The sequence below is a fragment of the Bos indicus genome, chromosome X, assembly GCF_029378745.1.
Source record: "Bos indicus isolate NIAB-ARS_2022 breed Sahiwal x Tharparkar chromosome X, NIAB-ARS_B.indTharparkar_mat_pri_1.0, whole genome shotgun sequence".
NCBI classification, from domain to species: domain Eukaryota; kingdom Metazoa; phylum Chordata; class Mammalia; order Artiodactyla; family Bovidae; genus Bos; species Bos indicus.
Genome location: NC_091789.1, coordinates 19,970,047 through 19,984,158, shown reverse-complemented (window position 1 = coordinate 19,984,158; position 14,112 = coordinate 19,970,047). Strand labels below are relative to the sequence as shown.

The following is a 14,112-nucleotide window of genomic DNA, read 5'->3' as shown; positions in this document are numbered from 1 at the left end:
TGAAACTCCAATAACTTTGGCCACCTGATGAGAAGAACTGACTCACTGGAAAAGACCCTGATGCTGGGAAAGATTGAAGCGGGGAGAGAAAGGGACGACAGAGGATGAGATGGTTGGATGGCATCACAGACTCAATGGACATGAGTTTGAGTAAACTCTGGGAGTTGGTGATGGACAGGGAGGCCTGGCGTGCTGCAGTCCATGGGATTGCGAAGAGTCAGATACGACTGAGCAACTGAACTGAACTGAACCGAAAAGTACACTGCCAAGGAACTCAAGTCCACTGATTATAAAAATACTGAAAAGTAGGCCCACAAAGTCCCACTACATGTCCAATGGCTCCCTCAGAGAATGGATGAATCTCTGCTTTGAATACATTTCTAGAACCTATACACAGTGTAAACTAAGTTCTAATTTCCCAAGGATGTACATGAAAATCAGTGCCTGCCCTTTTCATGCATTGTGTTTACCACAGAAATTCAGTCGGCGGCTCTGAAATAAAAACCAAGCCACAGATTGCAACAGCATCAAAAACAACAATATTTTAAAATCTAAAGAGGGTAGATTAAGTGGCAAAGGCAACTGAGAGAAAGAATGCCCTAACAGAAAGGAAGTCCTCTCTTGCTTTTAGTACAAGCTAGACTTTCCAGTAAGTGATAGAAGGCACAGCTTAAAAGTTTCCAAGCTATTTTAAACAGTTCTCTGTAATCAGCTAATTGAAAATCCAGAATGATGTTTACCTTTTTGTTTTATGACACTTACTAGTGAAGGCAAATTCTGATCTGGCCAAAAAGATTCTGGAATTGGCCAATGCCCAACAGGAACACCAGTCTTAGAGTTAGGCCGCACATAAATGAGCTTATGACAACTATGCCATGGCTGAGCAGCAAATGAATTGCTTGGCCTGGATGAATCCATAAGTCCATCTGAAAATTAAACAAAAGACAGAATAAGGCATGAATTTCTTTGTACAGCCACTGATCTCCTTGTACAGATTTTTCAGTTGAAAGCAAAGTACAAAACAAGACCAAAACAGTGATTCATGAAAGATGGAAGAAAAAAAGTGACTCCACTAGACTTTCTAAATGTTTTCTCTGGCTACTCTTTTCTGTTTTTGTTTTTTTGTTTTGTTTTTATCATTACTTTTTTTATTGAAGTGCAGTTGCTTTACAATCGCAACTCTTTTCATCATCTAATCCAACTCCTCTAATCTGATATCCCATACCCTTCTTCCTTAACTATAACCGAAATAGGTAGTTATATGGAAAACTGTCATAAAGTTAGTTTTAAATTTTCTGAGGTTTGACACAAATTAAACACACTAAACCACAACAATTATTTTTTCACATTAGGCGTATGAAAATTGTTCATTCCCTGGTATAGTTTCACTTTTTTGGAATCTGACAGAATAAGTCATAAAATCCATTTAGATTTTTTTTCTATTTTCAACTAGATTAAAAAAGTATTCTTTACTAAACAGTTAGACCCAATGACCACAAAGGCAAATTCACTGAAAGGTAGAAGGAACGATGACAATACAATCAATCTATGTATATAGTTGGGGAGGGAATACAAAGTGAATGCATCAAGTTTATATGGACTACTTCATTATAATTTCCTTCTTCACCCATATTAAAATCCCATGGAAACTGGGCATCATATAATGCTGAATAATATACCCTGAGTGTATTTTAATTATTTGAGCTAGTGTATTTCATTTGCCCCCTGAAAACAGGGCAAGGCAGAGTTACATAACCTTTAATGTTATGATTCATTAGTCTAAATTATAATTGTAAAAAATACGTGATAATGATTTGAGTCTCATGTTTTTCTTAAATTACATACCATTTGATTTACTTATTTAAGCATTACTTTAAACAAGTAATTACTTTAGAGCAGGGGATTTACTGAGGTCCATGAAACTATAGAGAATACATATAATGGCTTCAGGGAACCAAAAGATCCCCTCTGAAGTTGAGTTAGTTCACAGTTCTGGGGATGTGGTTTTTTTTAGGAGAAAATTCTTAGCTTTCATCAGAATCTCAAAGGTTAAGAACTCTGGACAAAGGGAAAATGGAGCTAGAAAGAATGTTTGAGCTATTTATATGGCACGATCTAACTGGTTTTCAGTAGGAAAGTCCCCAGCTCACGGGAAGGTAATGAACACAAAATTATGGACTTGAGTGGTCTATCATTACCAATGCAACATGTCCTTCCTTTACAATTAATTATTTTGAAATAGGCTGTGAGGCCTCAGTCTTCTATAGCAGGTGTTTCTTAAGGTATTTAACATTTATTATTTTATTTCTTAATGGACTTTAAAGTCATCTTTTATGTTTCCCAAAAATCCTGTTAAAAATTTTTAGATCAAAGTACATGAAATATATATGTGTATATATATGTATTTATATTTATTTGAGAAGCGATAACTTCACACTATCCATTCTTCCCAGTCAAGCACATGGTACCTCTCCATTTAATATAGACTTTTTTGTTTCTCTTGGTAGAGTTCTATAAATTTATTCATAGAAGTTCTAGGCCACCTCTACATATGTTTTTTAAAACTTATATTTTAATTGGAGGATAATTGCTTTACAATGCTGTATTTGTTTCTACTGTACAACAATGTGAAGCAGCCATAAGTATGCATATATTCCCTCCCTCTTGAACCTCTCTTCCACCCCCCGCCCCACCCCACCCCTCTAGGTCATCACAGAGCACTGAGCTGAGCTCCCTCTGCTATGCAGCAGCTTCCCCTTAGCTATGTATTTCATACATGGTAGTGTATATATGTCAATGCTACTCTCTCGCTTCACCCCACCCTCCCCTTCCCACCCTGTGTCCCCAAGTCCATTATCTGTGTGTTTTTTAATTGGAGTCCAAGAACCCCTGAAATGAAATACAAAATTATGTGTGCATGTGTTGTCCATGTACTTTTTTCTGGAGAGAGGGGTCTCTATTTTTCCACTAGCTTCTTAAAGGGTTTTAGAGACTAAAAAGCAAAAAATTCAGGAATCATAGGATCCACTGCCTCAGCAAGAAATGTGTCTTTCTGCCCCTTTGCACTTACCCTTTTGCTCTCCAGGCAGCTACCACTAATTGTGGCCACAACAATTAAAATGTATGAATCAGATCAGACAAGCACTGCGGTGATGATGGAGTCTAGGTACACACGGGTATGTGTGCTGTGCATGAACCGACAGGAATGAAGACAAGCTATGGCCTAGAACAGAGCTCTCAGTGAAGTCACTCAGTCATGTCCAACTCTTTGTGACCCCATGGACTGTAGCCTACCAGGCTCCTCAGTCCATGGAATTTTCCAGGCAAGAGTGCTGGAGTGGGTTGCCATTTCCTTCTCCAGGGGATCTTCCCAACTCAGGGATCAAACCCAGGTCTCCCGCTTTACCGTCTGAGCCACCAGGGAAGCCCAGAGCTCTGAGGGAGCCATGCAATGGGGTATGATTCCCTTTTCCAATACAAAAGCAGCTCTGCTTTCATATTTTGAGATGTTGACGTTTCTATAAAATCTCATTTGAAGACAAAAGGTTCTGCAGTTAATAAATGGCCAAGAGGGACTTCCCTTGCAGTTCAGTGGTTAAGACTCTGCCCTTCCAGTGCAGGGGCCCAGGTTCCATCCCTGGTCAAGGAACTAAGATCCCACAAGCCACGTGGAGCCCTCCGTGACTTCCCCCCACCCCCCAGAAAAAGAACAGTGGCCAGGAAAATACTGGTGTAGGATCTTATAGAATACTAGCAGGTCCTGGCTAAACATTCACAACCTCTTGCTGATGTGTAGTAACAAATATAGATTTTATCAAGATAGTTTGATACATTGGCGCTCACAAGACCAAAACCAGATGGCTGGCTAAGTGGCACTCTGTCGTGAATATCCAGCTATTTTATGACTAGAGAAGTGAAGAATTCAGTGTTATCCTAACACTAGGACCAGAAATATGAAATGGGCAGGGAAAGGGAAGAATGTTCTGAGGAAGAATTGACATTGAATTAAAGCTAGAAAGGTAGCCACAGGCAACGGATGAATGGCAGTTGTTTGGATGCATGTCTGTGACCACTTGAATGTGGGTGGCTAGTGAAGACAGTATTCTCTTACGATTAGTTCAATGTTTTCTCAGTCTCAGATTGCTCTCCTATGTAAACACTTCAAGGTTAAAAGAAAAAAAGGTGATCTACTGTACCTTCTCCAATAGGAAGTGGATCTGGTCCTGTTTTTTCAAAGTTAATAACTACACCACTCTGAACTTTTTGAACTAAAGATTCTAAACATTGATTCAACATTCTTTGTGTTCTAACACAGTAGGAGCGACCTAAACCAGAAGGAAAAACAAATAGTACAAGGTTGATCAAATAAAATACTACTTAACAATACAAGCATTTGAAATCCTAAAATACAACTCAAAATAATCAAAACTATGAGCCACCAGGGAAGCTCACACGGGGGGCAATCCTCACACTAATGATGAGCTTAAGCAGCAGAGTTAAAAGATACAGAAGGGAAAAAAGTAAAGCTAGGATATGGCATTTACGGAAAGTGGTACTCTGCTGCCCTGAATTCTTCGCTTTAGAAATAGCAAATATCCGCCAATACCTCCTGTGACTTCACACATCTGTGTGATGGCAGATTCATCAGTTGGTACACTCCCTATCTGCTCTGGTTCAGTAGAAGCCAATCCAGGCAAACGCAACACCAGGGCAAACAACCTTTGATCCCAACGAAAAGGTTCTTTAGTTAGTTCACTTCCAGGCAGAGGAGAATTCAAAGGCAGATGAAGCTGATAAGGCAAAATTGTAAAAGTTTCATCATAACAACTCATACAGAAATGAAGACAATTCAAGAGTTAAAGGGTTCACTTTTCTTTGATGTTGTCAATAAAATGAGGCAATCTTTCAAGGATTCCCAAGATGGAACGTTTGATTAAATTTATTCTTAACTGGGAATGTATGCCTCCCACATGCAGAAATAGCTGCATGTTCTCTGCCATTTAAACGAGATTAAAAAAAATGAAATCTCACCTCTTCTTGAACGCCAGAAGTACTTGTTAACTTGTTTCCATCTGTGATGGTAATTAAAATAGATGGTTCTAAAAAAAATGGATTTCGTCCCTAAAATACATTTAAAAAGTATTAGAGCCATGTAAAGTAATAAAATTATATTTCAATTTTTACATTTATCTTGCCTATGATCTCTCAAGTGTGTGATAAAATTTGCCTGGATAAATAAGAAGGAAAAGATTAGGGACTGAAGTGGGTGGGGATCAAAATAACAATCTCTACAGAGGTAACATTCAGAATAAACTGAGGAATTCTTATAATTCGGGAACCTCTCAAACTATAACATCCAAATCCCCCCACCCTCTGCTTTCTAGGTAACCATGAAAGATATTAAAGACATTACAATGGCAGCATCAGCCACACCCATGATTCCATTCAGAATCTTGGCACAGAAAGGGGGATATAAGTGACTTATATCTGTAATCTGGACGGTGACTCTGGTTATTGTGAGCAGTTTTTACAGTAGAAAAGTGCAATGATCACTGCAGCAAACACTATTCTGCCTTCCTCTTATGATAGAGCTTTTTCATAACTTGGGAGGGATGAGGGACTTAAGGACTCTGAAAGTTTCTCTTCAATTGTCTTGTTCAATTTTTTTCGGCAATTTATTCATCCCATTATAACTGATGATCTGATGGGTAGGCAATTTTAACCTTTTTATGGTCAAAGCACATAAAAGACTCTACCTAAAGGATTTTTGTTAAAGGATATATTTAAACTACACATGGACCTCCTTTTGGATGTTATGAAAAGGAGCAGAAAACTTGGCTGCCATGCTCAATTTTAAATTCTTACCCCAAGTCACCAAAATAAATTAGCTATACTCACTCAAAGAATTTTTTACCTGTCCATAATTGTCTATTCCAGATATTAATCTATTGAGATTTAACAAATCAAATGAGGATCTTAGAGCCTGACCAAGAGTAGTCAGTCCAGAAGCCTGAAGATTTTTTAGTTCACTCATGAATGTTGCGTGATTTTCCTTCCAACCAGCCTGAAAACCAAACATTTACAAAAAATTCCCAATTACACAATGAACAATATATAAAATGCAAACAACCACTAAATAACAAGTATCAAACCTCTAACAAATCAATAATTCCTTGTGTGCATGTGTGTGCTTAGTTGCTCAGTTGTCTGACTCTTTGCAACCCCATGGACTGTAGGCTCCCAGGCTCCTCAGTCCATAGAATTCTCCAGGCAAAAATACTGGAGTGGGTTGCCATTTCCTTCTCCAGGGGATCTTCCCAACCCAGGGACCAAACCCACATCTCCTGCACTGCAGGCAGATTCTTTACCCACTGAGCCATTGGGGAAGCCCAATAGTTCATTTTATATTCTATATATTGACTGATCAAGTGGAACTAAAGAAAGCAACCAGTTTGAGAAAGATCTGCCACCCTCGATGATCAAGACCAAAGATGCAAACAGTGAATTCAGTCCATTGTGGCTGGTGGGCTTTGGCTCAAGAAGTCTGCTAGTTTTCTATTCAGGCTCAATCAAACCTGCCAAAACACCACAGTATTTACTTTAGTTTGACACTGAGGATGAACAAGGAATAAGGGGGAGAGGAAGGAGTTATTTTTTTAAATGCATCATCCTTGATACAGACAATCAACTATTATCAGCATCTGACCTACCTGAGCTTTTCTAACCAAGATAATTTTTCCCAAACAATACTTTCACTTTAAACGAAAGTATAAGGAGAATTATAGGAATAAAGTCACAAGTATCTGGAGACAAACTGTCTGGCATCTTTAAGCATTCAGAAAGCCCCAAGTCTAGAGTAAGGGAGAAAGAAAAGAAACAAAAACATTTGGCAAAGAAGCAGCATAGCCTAGGCACCCTTAGCTGGTATGAACAGTAGCAAAGAACCAAAAACTCAAGGTCAACAGCCAATATGCTGTGGTTGAATGGTTTGTAGAATAGAAGGAAAGGACCACATTGACTGGTCAGCAATGCGGCTATAAAAACAAAGCAGCATGAAATGCCAAGAAGAGAAGCAAAAAGAAGATGGCAGCTAACAGGTCACAAAGGAGTAGACCAGCAAGGTAGAGGGCAGGCAGCACAGCCTGGCAACCTGGTGGGACAAACGGCAACTGCCCTAAGGGCAGTCGTGTAATATGCTGAAAGCTGAATCATGCCCACCAGATCAGTACAGCTGGAGGTGGAAAGCCAGAGCAAATAATGCAAAGCTAAATGAAATGACTGAAGTTTCATATTTAGCTAAAGACCATTATCCATATAACTAGAGCAAACATTATCTTTTAGTTTTATAGCCTTCTAAAGCAATCTGGGTCAGAATGACTGAGAGGCAGAAGAGATTGCCTGTACCCTACTATGAAGAATCTGCATAACCTTGAGCAAATTTGTTGGCTTTTAGGACCTACATTTCATTATCTGAAAATGAAGAGATTTAGATAAACAGGGATACTGTGTGAGGCTGTATATGTTACAACCCTGTAGAGCCATTCAAACGAGAATGGTGCCCCCTAGGTTTGAACAGCACCCAACCTTCATAACCATTCAAGGTGAAGGGGATCCTGATTTAAGATCTTTTCCAGTCCAACACTCTGGATTCTGTGAAGTTAAGAATGTGCATTGTATGTGTGTGTTTGCTAACATATACTATTAAGTCAAAGCATCTAAAGGTCAAATCCATGTATTCCTTTGGCCCAAGGAATATCTTATCAGTTTACTTAAAAGCAAGGATTATTATTTCAACTGTCCTCATCAAATACTTAGAAATATCAGATGATTATAAATCACACTGAATTAAAAACTAACTCTTTGAAGTAGAAGAGAAGGTCTACAGCTGGGGGTCTGGGAGAGAGATAGTATCAATTCTTTCCTTTATTTATCCAACCAATTTTTATGGACCAACTATGCTATGCTGGGCAGAATGCTACATGCTGGAGATGTTGAGAGGAATTAGCCCTTGATGAGTTCAAGCCGCAAAGGAATAAGAAATGCAGTTATGGGGACGGAAAGAACAAATAACCAGGGAGTTAGGGAAGCCTGTCGCAGAAGATTGGGCATTTGAAGAAGTCTAATGGCAGGAGACTTGGAAAGGAAATGGCAACCCACTCCAGTAGTCTTGCCTGGAGAATCCCATGGACAAAGGAGCCTGGTGGGCTACAGTCCATGGAGTCCCAAAGAGTTGGACACCAATGAGCGACTAACACACACACACACACACACACACACACACAGTGGCAGGAGAAGATGATCACGGGATCCCTACGCTGATGTGAGGAGTGGAGGGGGCAGTCCAAAGGAAGAGAATAGAGAGTTTATAAAAGGCTAGGGCTTCCTGAGGAGCCACAAGTAATTTGATTATCATCGCTCTGGGTACACGGTGGGAGGCAAAGCTGATAAGCTGGGCTCTGACTGTAATGTGCTTTGTACACTGTGCTCAGTACTTTGGATTTTATCTGTCGGCCCTAGGAATGACTTGAAGTTTTTAATTAGGGGAGTGGCATGATCATATCTGTATTTTAGCAAGATCATTCTCTTGGGAGTTGGAGAATAAATTGTGGGGTGGAGGGGAAGCTGAAGCTTGAGGTAGGGAAACTGGTTTGGGGAATGTTGCAATAACTTACAAGAAATGTGATGAAAGCCTGAGCGAGGGCAGTGGAGATGGAGAGGAGGCTGCAGATTAAAGAAGTATTTCAGAGGTGGGTGGAGTCAGAAGGATTTAGTAGCTAATTAGGGGGATGCGTGAGGGATAAAAAGGGTCATACATTAGGCTGAGTTTTCTGGCTTGGGCAAACCTGTGAATGGTGGTGTCTTTCACCCAGAAGGCACTTTATAGACTTTTTTTTCCCAGAATGACTTCATTTAGCAATTTAACTTCTACACTGCAATCTTAGTTCTTTCTGCAGTGAGTGTTGAACTCCTGAGACCCACCGGATAATTCAAGGCACAACTAAAGAAAAAAATAGTGAACTATTTAATCTGGTAAAGGGCTGGGATAAGGTTTGAGTACCATCTAAGCAAGCACCCTATAACTCATCAGTGTTTCAAATATTGTGTACAAATTGTCACTAATCCACCTGTCAGAATAATTGCTCCTTAAAACTTCCTTTATCATATGAGTTGAAAACGTTTTACAAATTGCTTCTACACCTGAATCACCGGCATTCAATTTTTAGGCCAATTCCAATCCTTTGCAATGAATTAGATAATACATGAGATTTGAATGCTAGGCCTATCTCAGTACTAAAAGTGTATGGGCTACATTTACTACCCAAAACAATAAATTTCCTGGTAGCAGTTTAGTTTCTTCTAGAGAAGAATTAATGCCCCTAAATCCAGTCCTCAAAATGCTGAAGGGGAAAAAAGGCCTAAAGAGGAATTTAAATATCTGTAGAGTCTTATTAATGTGAAAAATTCTTCCCAAAAGATAATTATTTAGAGCCAGTGGGAGAGAGTAGATGTTTATATTCTTCAGTCACTGCTTGTAGTTGATTTCTTCATAAATGAATTCAGGACAGCTCGTTGTTCTTAATAAAGTCTTTTATTTCAAATTACTCCAAAGATATCCTACTTTTATGTCAGTAAAATCTTTCTCTTTTAAAACTCCTTATTTTATATTGGAGTAGCTGAAACTCCAGTACTTTGGCCACCTCATGTGAAGAGTTGACTCATTGGAAAAGACTCTGATGCTGGGAGGGATTGGGGGCAGGAGGAGAAGGGGACGACAGAGGATGAGATGGCTGGATGGCATCACTGACTCGATGGATGTGAGTCTGAGTGAACTCCGGGAGTTGGTGATGGACAGGGAGGCCTGGCGTGCTGCGATTCATGGGGTCACAAAGAGTCGGACACGACTGAGCAACTGAACTGAACTGATAGCTGATTACCAATGTTGTGATAGTTTCAGGTGGACAGCAAAGAGACTCAGCCATACATATACATGTATCTATACATGTATCCAATCTCCCACAGTAAAGCCTTTACTTCTGACAGTAATTTTCATAGATTTTTATGGAGCGTTACAGCTTACAAAGCGCTTTCACACTTCACATTTGCCTAAGACAATCCTATAAAATAAGCATGGTATTACCATCCCTATTTTGTTTTCATAAGCCAGGAGGAAGTAAGATGTGGGTATGTCTTGTTTGGAGAATGGGGACAGTCAGAGAGGAAGTCTGGAGTTGCACTATTCAGCCACATGGGGCCACTGAGAACTTGAAACATGGCCAGTCTGACTCGAGATTACTTTTTAATGTGGCTACTAGAAAATCTGAACTGTTGTGGATGGCTGGCATTATATACCTATTAGGTAGAGATGATCTAGAGGGAGCTGAAGGTCAGGCAGGAGAACTTGGCCTTGCATTGGCAGAAAATAGACTCATTATAGATTTCAGGGCAGGGGGAGACAGGATCAAACAGCATCTCAGGAAGGTCAGTCTGGCAGTGAATTATAGGATAGACTGGAGAAGAAGAAGCTGTAGCTAGGAAAAAGAAGCTAGGAGGTTTGAATAGGCATCCAGGTCTGAGGGAATCAGGGTCTGAATCAGGATAGAAATTAAGAGGAAGGGGTTAATTGAGAAACATTTGAACCACCAAAATAGGACTTGGTGACAGACAGACAATAGGCCTAAAGGAGACAGAGTAAAAGATGATTGCAAAACTTCTAACCTGAGAGCACTGAAGAATAGATGTTCAGGACAAAGGAGTAAGCTGGGGTGGGGGGAATTCTAAACTAAGACTTTGCTGTGTTCACAGATCAAGTTTTTAAAGTCTCCCAGAAGTAAAATGAGGATAATGATATGATAACAAATAATAATCACAGGCAATATTTATCAGTGCCTACGTGTCAGGAACTCGCTTATGCTAAACAGAATATTTTATACGTATCCTTCTCATTTGAGCCTCATAACCACCCTCCAAAGTGGGTACTATTATTATTTCCCATTTAATAGATGAGCACACTGAGGCTCAGAGAGGATAAGCATCTTGTCTCGGTCAAAACAACTAGTAAATGACACAGCCAGGATTTGAACCCAGGTAGCCTAACTGTGGGCTTCCTTGGTGGCTCAGATGGTAAAGAATCCACTTGCAATGTGGGAGACCTGGGTTTGATCCCTGGGTTTGGGAGATCCCCTGGAGAAGGGAATGGCAACCACTCCAGTATTCTTGCCTGGAGAATTCCATGGACTAAGGAGCCTGGCGGGCTACAGTCCATGGGGTCACAAAGAGTTGGACACAACTGAGTGACTAAGCACAGCACACAGCACAGCCTAACTGGAGAACCCACCAATGTAAACCATTATACTAGAGATTCTTCTACATATTCCACATATTCAATGCATTGACATGTCTTGTTATACTAGCTTAAAGGTTCCTAAGTTTAATAGAATTTCCAAATTTCATTTAATTTAAGCCTACTTTCCCTGATGTCAGAACGCAGAACAGTTGGGTGTGGGGAGCAGTGAATTGGCATTTGGAAGACCCTGGTCCAATCCTGGCCATAATTAACTAGCAAAACAAGTGGTCCAGAGTAAACCGTTTACCCCTTACTGAGGCTGTTTCCTCATTTAAGCAATGAAAATATTGAAAACCAATTCTAAGGTCCTTTTCAGCCTTTATATTCTATTATTCCATACCTTGTATTTGTCCTTTATATAAATTTGACTTACAGGGACTTCCCTGATGGTCCAGTGGTTAAGACTCTGTGCTCCCAATGCAGGGGGCATGGGTTCAATCCCTGGTCAGGAAGTTAAGATCCCATACACTGCAGAGCACAGCCGAAAATAAATAAATAAATAAAATAGCCCCCAGTCACTCTCTACTGGTGACCTTGTTAAAAAAAAATCTGGCTTACAGAAAGAAAAATGCCTCATATGTTAATAAAAATGCTAATTCAGGCCTGGTTTACATGTGTATAGCCAACTAAAGACATCTTTGAATATCAGCAGAATTAGCATGGGCCTTTTAGTCTATCAGTGCCTTGGGTTCTCCCCACAGCTCTACAGACTAGCCCACTAGTTGTTTATTCCCCACTAATATCAGCACAGAAAGGAAAGAGTTTGTATTTCTTTCCTCAGAAAGGTAAAGCCTAAAAGAAATATTTTCTATTACCCTCCGCACCCCTATTTCCATCTTCTTATCTGGTCTGTCCTCTGACGATAACCATAAGGTGCTTAAAGGGCAGGTTCTGCCCCTACAACAGACCTTAGTGGAGGTCTGTCAACACACGCGAACTATATGGAAGCTTTTCATGAACACACATCTAGGCTCCACCCTCCAGTATAGCTTTTATCAGGAATAAGGCTGTTATTTAGAACACTGGCTGGTTCCTGTGTCTGCCTTATTTCTCCATTGGTTTCAATGGAGGAAGGAAAGGTAGGGACGTTATTTAATGGCTCCTCCAAACCTCAGTATCCTAACACTTGTCCTTTCTGACCTCCATCCCATTTCAGCAGGACCATTTCTCTGATTCACTGATGCTTGTTTTATTTTTATTTTTTAAAATAAAGACCCCTTTTCCTCCAAGGAAATCTTGCCAGGAAGCATAAACAAGAAAAAGAGAGAAAAAACAGATGAACTGTCCTTGAAGGGGACGTGGGAGTGGTGTTAGAGCTTGTTCTGTAAACCCTTGTTCTATCTCTAAAGGTCACCTGTAATCCTTTTCCAAATTATAAATGATCATGTTAGATTTAGTATATAGTGAAGATTTCATGAATGTGTTAGTGGTTTCTCCAGCCAAGGTAACTGAAAAACACTTTTTTAGGGCAGCTGTATCTAACTTTCCACAGGAGAAACGTCCCCTAAAAGACCTTACAAATGGAATATTTATAAATTTAAAAAGTTAAATAGCTAAAATTCTCTAGGGTGACAGCTTCTGAAAGGGAATGAATGGCAGTGAATCTTTTCAAACAGCAAAAATAATCCTTCTATATTACAGATTGTCACAAGCCAGGCTCTCTCTCACTGAAGGAGCATCACATGCTCTGTCCCTCTGACTGGGTGCTGAGCCACTGTGCAAACCCATTTTGGGCACATGTACCCAAAAGCCTATTTGGACCCTGCCCTGAAGAGCAGTTCAATTCAGTCCAAGGCTTCCTAGCTGATTAGCAAATGCATCACAATGAAGAAAAAGCCTCACTGGATTCCAGAGAGAAAATACATGTTTCCGTCTCTTTGACAAGACTTTTTAACTTTAATGAAAGGAAATGAAATCAGCCTGGTTATATGTGCCCTTCATAAACCCATACAGAGGACTATCCTGAACTTTGAGCTCTTCTTCTAGGTGGTACAAACAAGATGATGAACAGATTTGAGTATTTTCCCAGATGCTGCAAGTTAAGGCCAAAGAGTCTAAATTTAGCAGGGCCATCATTTCTCTCCTTTAAAGATAAACTATTTTCCTTTTTCCATCTGCTCTCCACAGTTTGGGAGAAACTTGTTCTGCAACATCCCAGACAATTTGAATAAATCAACTTCAACAGCATCTTTTCAACCAACTTAACCTTCTTCTCCAATTTACCATTCTATCATCTTTGTCATCACAAACTGTTCTTGTGTTGGTAAACTGATCAGTGGGACAGGATGACATGAAAAATAAGAAGCCCTGCTTTTCTAATCAACTCTGTCTCCTGAGAAGACAAATGACTTTTCCCTTGGTCTTTGCCCTTAGCCTTATATGGAATATTTGTGCAAGTTAAAAGTCTTCAACTTTGAGAATTATCTTCTAGCAACTAAAATGGACTCCAATTCTGATACATATAAGACAAGGTTTACTTACCCTCTTAGGTAAACAGAACATGTAAGCTGAAATCACTTTAATATGCTCAAATGTCGTTTAAAATCATGTTTACAGCTAGCACACCTATAAAGAAGGTTGTTAAACTTGTGAAATATACATTAGGAAGACACTGTATCATTTTAGGATTATCTTCCTTCTTGTATCAACTTTGAAAAACTCTCTATTTTGCATTCTATTTTCAGACCCTATCTGATACAATTTTTCCCCTTAATACTCTAGTAATTTGGTCTGATTTCACTGTTTTGTGTGAGTGTGGTTTTCTCACT

General features: G+C 39.7%; 1 protein-coding gene across 8 annotated transcripts in view; it reads right to left on the bottom strand.

Annotated features, from left to right (window-relative positions):
• The window catches only part of INTS6L (integrator complex subunit 6 like), a 57,089-nt gene that overhangs the window by 26,385 nt on the left and 16,592 nt on the right, over window positions 1-14,112 (bottom strand). For 6 of the 8 annotated variants that reach the window (XM_070784507.1, XM_070784506.1, XM_070784502.1 and 3 more), the window contains exons 3-7: window positions 5,915-6,064; window positions 5,032-5,121; window positions 4,607-4,790; window positions 4,197-4,325; window positions 763-926 (exon numbers count right to left, since the gene is read on the bottom strand). In XM_070784507.1, coding sequence (XP_070640608.1) covers window positions 763-926; window positions 4,197-4,325; window positions 4,607-4,790; window positions 5,032-5,121; window positions 5,915-6,064 — 717 coding nt within the window. Of the gene's footprint in view, window positions 1-740; window positions 927-4,196; window positions 4,326-4,606; window positions 4,791-5,031; window positions 5,122-5,898; window positions 6,065-14,112 lie in introns of those variants that run through there. The other 2 variants (XR_011565334.1, XM_070784508.1) reach the window with 2 other exon arrangements.